This window comes from Gymnoscopelus microlampas (assembly GCF_963454915.1).
Source record: "Gymnoscopelus microlampas genome assembly, chromosome: 11".
Classification (NCBI taxonomy): Eukaryota; Metazoa; Chordata; class Actinopteri; order Myctophiformes; family Myctophidae; genus Gymnoscopelus; species Gymnoscopelus microlampas.
In genome coordinates this window covers 44,840,072-44,847,571 of record NC_139948.1, presented here as the reverse complement: position 1 = coordinate 44,847,571, position 7,500 = coordinate 44,840,072, and the positions used below count along the sequence as shown (strand labels likewise).

At 42.5% G+C, this 7,500-nt stretch overlaps 1 protein-coding gene across 1 annotated transcript in view; it reads left to right on the top strand.

The window, feature by feature from the left end:
• The window catches only part of rab11fip4a (RAB11 family interacting protein 4 (class II) a), a gene marked incomplete at both ends in the record, with an annotated part of 65,045 nt that overhangs the window by 44,065 nt on the left and 13,480 nt on the right, over window positions 1–7,500 (top strand). The window contains 2 exons of the mRNA XM_084072900.1: window positions 5,295–5,461; window positions 6,583–6,741. Coding sequence (XP_083929026.1) covers window positions 5,295–5,461; window positions 6,583–6,741 — 326 coding nt within the window. The remainder of the gene's footprint in view (window positions 1–5,294; window positions 5,462–6,582; window positions 6,742–7,500) is intronic.

The window sequence follows — 7,500 nt, the reverse complement described above, 5'->3', positions numbered from 1 at the left end:
ACACAGATGCGTTCCCGGTCTTAAAGGGTTAGACTGTATTAACATACTCTACCACTTTAAGCTCTCTGCACAACTTTGTTGTTTGACCCTGAGTTAAACTGAGGATTTTTCCACCAGGTAGCGCAGTCAGTCTGTCCTTCATTCCGAGGGTGAAATTGGACTTCTATGCTTCATTCTAACAGGCAGTGCGTGTCCTTAATCTAACCTGCTATATTTCATTGTAACAGGCATCGCGTCTTAAATCTTAACTCACTGTAGCGTGCGCTCGCCCTGTGTTTGCACCGAGGGGAGGGTGCCGCTTTGCCAAATCAATAAAGTTTCAATCAAACATGCTTTGTTTTAACCCATTAAAACCGGGAAAGCATCTGTGTCATTTTAGATTTTAGCTTTATATATATATATATATATATATATATATATATATATATATATATATATATATATATATATATATATATATATATATATATATATATATATATATATATATATATATATATATAGCAGCGGCAACATATGTTTTTTCTGAAAACTCTCAGGATTTAGAACAGTGGCTCAGAACGGTAGTTCTAAAAAACAATAGAGCAGATATACAAGCTCACAGCGCGTCACTTCAGCTTGTACATCGCTATTTTTGAACATAATTAGCAAAATATGAAAAAGGTTTGGAAAATGTTTAATAATTTAGACTTCTTTGACACAAATCATCTCTTCTAGGGGTCCCTGGAACGAAACATTTTCAGGTGGGGGGTACGTGGTCAAATATATGGGGGTCCTTGACACGAAAAAGTTTGAGAACTACTGATTTTAGAGTGCATTTGTAGAGGTCTTAACGTGTTAACACATTAAGACCGGGAACGCATATGTGTCATTTTAAGATTTTTTTGGGGCTATTCAAAAATAGCAGATATACAAGCTTGTAGATCTGCTATTTTTGAATTTTTTGAAAAGTTATGCGAATATTTGAATATATATATATATTTTTTAAAGAATTTTTTAAATTTTTTAAAAATTTAAAGCATTTTTTACTCAAATCTTTGCTTCTGGGGGTCCCTGGAACAAAATAATTTCAGATGGGGGTCCACGGCCAAATACATATAATTTTGGGGGTCCTTGACATGAAAAACGTTTGGGAACCACTGATTATAGTGTCACAAGTTTTTTCAAAAAACTGTTAGGATTTAGAAGACATTTGTAGAATCCCCCAGAAGCAAAGATTTGAGTCACAAATGTTCGCTTAAAAAAAAAAACATATATTCTAAGATTTGCACAAATTCAAGATTTTTCAAAGAGATAGCAGATCTACAAGCTCATAGCGCAGCACTCGGTGCCGCGCTATGAGCTTGTAGATCAGCTATTTTTGAATAGCCAAAGAAATTCCAAAAAATTACACACACATGCGACCTCGGTCTTAACGGGTTAAGCGTTGCATCGATAGCAGCCGTCAAAGTGATAGAAACACCCTGCAGAGAAGGTAGAGCTGACAGATTACTTGGCGCTGGAATCTATTTATGGCCCAGACACACACACACACACACACACACACACACACACACACACACACACACACACACACACACACACACACACACACACACACACAATACTCTGTCATTCTGTACCCACGTTTACATGTTATTTTATTGGCATTGCTTGTGCCTGTTACTACATTGCAACGTCCTGCGTTTACAAATTAGATCGCATGTTGTGTAGACGCTAGATGCTACATGTAGGTAGGGCTGTCATGATTACACATTTAAGTCGACGATACATTTTCACTCAAATAATTCCTGATTAATGATTTACTTGTGTGTTTGGCCATTGAACATTGGAACATATGGAGCCTTTTAGGCTTCGTAATCAAAAAATGCACAGGGTAGATATAACAAATAACTGAAATATACAAAGACATTTTAATAATTTTTATACATGTCAAAAAAGCAGAAATAGCAGATCTACAAGCTTGCAGTCACTTTGTGACGCATTGTAAGCTTGTAGATCCGCTATTTCTGCTTTTTTTAATTAATATTTAGAAATGTGTGAAAATCTGTCAACATGGAAACGATTGACGATTATGCAAACAAAGTAAATAATTGAGATTAGACGATTATGTCATAATTGTGTGACAGACCTAATGCTAGGTTCATAGTGTTTCTTGTATGCTAGTTTCTTGAAGCACTACACTGTTCTCTCTGCGTTCTATTATAAGTGATTATTTACCTTGCTTATTGTCGCTCTGTTGTATGAATGGAACCAAGTGGACCCTTAGTGTACACACGGTTGTGTTTGTACACCCTCTGAGTTCAATGAACACACTCAGGATTTTACTCTGTACATCAGTGGTTTCCAAACTTTTGTTTAGCTCGAGACACAAAAGAGAAATGTAATGTCTCCCCGGTACCCAAACTGGTGACAAGAGCAGATCTACAAGCTCACAGCGCGCTATGATGATGCGACGCGTGTGAGCTTGTAGATCTGTACTCAGTACTTCACACGTTTGTTACATTTATGGAATTCCTTTGATGTTTTAATCAATGTGTGAAATTATTTTGAAAATCTTTTGACAATAGTTTCATTTCGGGGCAAAAAAATTGAAATAATTGAATTTTTTCCCCCTCTCTTCTCCACTGACCCTGATTCACCTCCCTCCTTCCTTCTCTGTCGTCTCAAAAAATCCATTTCCTCTGTGCACAGAAAAACACTTCAGTCTCAGACAGCAGAGTGTGTATTATTGATGATGTGTAAAAATGAAAGCTACAGTACAGGACAATGTTGTCCCTAAGACATAGCACCCTGCCAACACACACACACACACACACACACACACACACACACACGCGCGCTTGTGCATATATTCCCGTTTGTGTTAAGTGAGAGCAGGTGCTTATTTTGTTGTTGAATGCCATGCAAATGTGTGCATGTGTTCATGGGGGGGGGGGGTGTTGTACCACATTCACTTGAGGCCAGACAGTTGCATACATTATTAACACACACACACACACGCACGCACGCACGCACACGCACACACACACACACACACACACACACACACACACACACACACACACACACACACACACACACACACACACACACACTCTGACAGATCTAGGACACGCTGCAGCCACATGCTACCTTTTTCCGGGTGCCCAGCGCGGTGCATCATCCCATGGAGGCCATTTTAAAACCCAAATCCACACTCACACACGCATGCACGCACGCACGCACGCACACACACACACACACACACAGCTATAGGCAAGTGAGAGGTTAACGTTCCATGGATTGCTTGTAACATTCCTCTGCATCTGGCTACTCTGATGCAATTTTACATCCACAAGACAACATCATTTGAAGGCAGATGCACCCATTTACACTGCTGGTCATTTGTATTATTGTGTGTTGTGTGTGTGTGTGTGTGTGTGTGTGTGTGTGTGTGTGTGTGTGTGTGTGTGTGTGTGTGTGCGTGTGCGTGTGTGTGTTGTAATATATTTATGAACCTAGCAAAGGGTAATAATTGAGCGCGCACACACACACACACACACACACACACACACACACACACACACACACACACACACACACACACACACACACACACACACACACACACACACACACACACACACACACACACACACACACACACACAGAGCACTGTATGTCTCTTTCTCTGTGCTTACTGGGGTGTGAGCTAATGGAGAGGGGCTCCCTGGAAGCAGAGAGTGAGAGACTGTGTAACAGTGGCGTACCCACTGTAGAGGCAGGGCAGGCGGTCGCCTGCCCAACTAAGATCTCGCCTCCCCTAGAAAACCCAAATAACCCGACAAGGTGTCATTGCGTGCTTAATGCCCTCAAAGTCACTCATCCAACACGCTTTGAACTGATCAGATTTGACCTTCCATTCCAGAGATAATGGCCAAAACATCTTGAAAACGGCCACTTTCGCCGATTTTCGATTGAGTTGAAATTTCTTTTTTGGGGTAATAGAGAGGGGGGGTGCAAAAAAAATCTCGCCTGCCCTAAATGTAATTCCTGGGGACGCCACTGCTGTGTAACTGCATGAAGTAGGCCTACATCAACAACCCATCGCTTAATCAAAACCGTGTGTTAACACTGTGATCACCCCTGTTGTCTAGACTCGAGTGTGTTGTTCTTCCACACATGTTCAAATAAGAGAATTGCCCTCATTGCTTTTGAAGCCAGGAGGACCCCCGGGTTACCCCGGTCAACAAAGTATATAGGGCAGCGATTCCCATTCCAACATGTGGGCCTCGAGGGTATTACAAGGGGTCTAAGTACAGAGCCAAATCGGGTCCAATTTACTACGTTAAGGGTTTACCGTAAGTGGATAAAATAAACCGTGCTCTTAAAATGCACGCTGACCAATGTACAGATTATTATATATTATATTATTATATTATCGCGCATGACCGGTTTTCCCCACCGGAAACAGATTCGGAGATATAGGCGTTTTAAAGAAGGAAATCCATCTGGCCTATCCTTCTCAGGATCACAATGGGTACTCCCAGAGCTGCTCTAGCCCCTCCCGTGCGGAAAAAAAACAAAAAGACACCAAAACCGTTTTAATACGGTTTTGGCACTCCGAGTAAGTTTTTGCACCTTTTGCAAAAATGTATAAATACGGTTTTGGCACCCGAATGTGTTAAACAGAGTGAGAGAGGAAAAGATAATCAAACCGCACAGGGGAGGGATGAAGAAAAGACTAAAGGGCTGTGTCCACGCTGAACACCACAACCAAATTATAAAGATATTCATTAGTTTTGAAAAAAAAATGATGTGAAGTGGATGGCAGAGTCCACACCACAACCATCGGCTATTTTCATTATTGGTTAAGAGATATATTAATTCATTCCCTCTCACACGCTGTTGTGGTGTTGATGTTCCCCAGGAGGGAAAATCTATGAAAAAGAGCACATTATACCATGAAGCTGTTAGAGGCAACACTCAGCAGCGAATGAGCTCGACAAACCGTTGAGAGTATACCTGGTGTGTTTTATTAGCTCCCACAGACTCTCTCCTTTGTAGATGAGAGGCTCTGGAATGAGATTACTTTTAATTTGATTGGTCCGTGAAAGACCAATCAGTGGCCTTCACACCGACGCATATGAGTTGTTTATACCTTTATAAATGTTATTACATGTTGTTGTTGTTTTCATTTTCATCATATTCACTGTTTGTTTTGCACTCTGTGTGTGTGTGTGTGTGTGTGTGTGTGTGTGTGTGTGTGTGTGTGTGTGTGTGTGTGTGTGTGTGTGTTCACACTCATGCAGAACGGTGAAGCCAGGCTCGGGCCACCCATCATCATGTGCACGCGGCCTTACCCAGAATGCAGTGCGTACGGGCAGGGCGACGGCGGAGCGGACGGCGAGTGCGAGATGGACAGCAGCAGCGAACACGCAAACGGCTCTGACACCTGTGACCTGGGACGTGGGGACAGGTCAGCCAGATGTTTAAAGGGTTAACGCTACAGGCTGTGTGTGTGTGTGTGTGTGTGTGTGTGTGTGTGTGTGTTAATAATGTATTCCTGGGGTCTTCAACAGTGGGCCCGGGACCCCTAGGGGGTCCTCAGAGTTACTACCAGGGGGCCGCCAAATCTTTGTGTGATAGGAACTTTTTCCCCCCTTTCTTTTACATTAACCACTTGAACCCTAGCATCCATATTCTGAGGGGAACATTAACCGAAAATAGCCTATCTAGCGCCAGGCGTTGTGGGCTTGTAGAAGGGCTATTTACGGCAAAGAGGTTTGGTGTGGGGGGGGGGGGGGGGGTAAAAGAGCAGACCAAGTGCAGGTTTTCTACCTATTCATGGTTTATGTGGTTAACTGTCTGAAAATACACGTTAACATGAATCCAACACAACGCTACACAACACTGATGACAGTGCTGTCAAACAAGCACAATCTATGAAGCTATTATATGAAATCTGTGAAAAAGTTTAATCTGCAACACAATGTTATACAATATGTAGTGGGGGTCCCTGCTTCATCTCTCTCTCAGCAAAGGGGTCCTTGGCCTGAAAAACGTTGAAGACCCCTGAATTATCATTAGATTTTCCTATTTTTCCTATATCTGTTTAGGAAAGTAGGAAGCTGATATATTGCACTTTTACTTTAGTGCTAGGTATACTCTTAGTTGCTTGTTTTAGACGAGAATGCACTTAAGACTTCTGGTGATTAGTAGTTTCGTTCCCTACCTATATGTTGAATGCACTTATTGTAAGTCGCTTTGGATAAAAGTGTCTGCTAAATGTAATGTAATGTAATGTAATATGCGACTGTCAAGTGAAGCCTGCCATGTAAAATCATGGCAGGCTGACCTTATAGTACACCGAGATGTTAACAACACAGCTGCAGCTAATAATAATAATAATAATGTATTTCGGGTGTATCAGATTTAGGTTTGTGCAAGCATATAGGCTACATAGTTGACTACTGTCAATGCTTGCACACTTTGTCACACCCCAATCTCAAATGTGAACTGGTGAATGTAAAAGCGATTTAGGTAAAGGCGGCGCTAGACATGCCGACCGTTAACTCATGCTCCCTGTGCAACGCGTAGTCCCGGGCAGATGATTGGCTCGGCGTCCGTCATCTCGGGGGAGGAGCAGTTCGAGGACTATGGCGAGGGCGAGGACGTGGAGTTCACTCCCAGCAGCCCGTGCCCCGGCGAGGACGACAACCGCAACATCTCCGACCTGGGCTCATCGCTGCCCTCAAGGTAGGCGTTGCCTTTCCTCTCCGCACTGTAAACATCCTTTAGTGTTAATTTAGGGTTCTGATTAAAAAAAAAAGCCTTTTAAATCAGTAGTTCTCAAATCATTTCCAAAATTGATATGTACTAGTCCATACCCGGTCGACGCATCCGTGGGGGGGATCCCACAGCTGGGCACCACCCTACCTACCTACCTACCACTAGAGAGCATTGGCAAATTATAGGAGGATATGGCCGCCGACCCCCATCTGAAAATGTTTTCTGCCAGAGACCCCTAGAAGAGAAGATTTGTGTTAAAAGAAAATCGAAATTATTAAAACTATTTTCAGAAATGTTTAAAAATGAACTCAATAAAATCTAAAATGACACAGATACTGTCCCGGTTTTAATGGGTTAAAGTCACTAGACCGGTGGGCCTACTCGGGAACGCTGCAAGTCAGAAATGCATGCCTTGCCTATCTGTCTGTCAGTGTCCCTTTTATGGCCATGTATGCATTATTTGTTGAGTTCTCCGTGTCAGTCAGGCTCAAATATGGAGTCCAGTCCAGTGTATGACGTCACAATCATGACATCATGGCTACTCCACATATGGGGATTTGCGGTTTTAACTGTATATTTGGGAGATCCGCTAATCCGACTTCCCACTTGGTGCATCACTCCCTTGGGGTCCTCTGCGATACGCACACACATTTACATGTCCATCAGTCCCATATTGGTCAGATCAGCAGATCTCCATTATGACTGCAGTACAGTAACGCAACTATT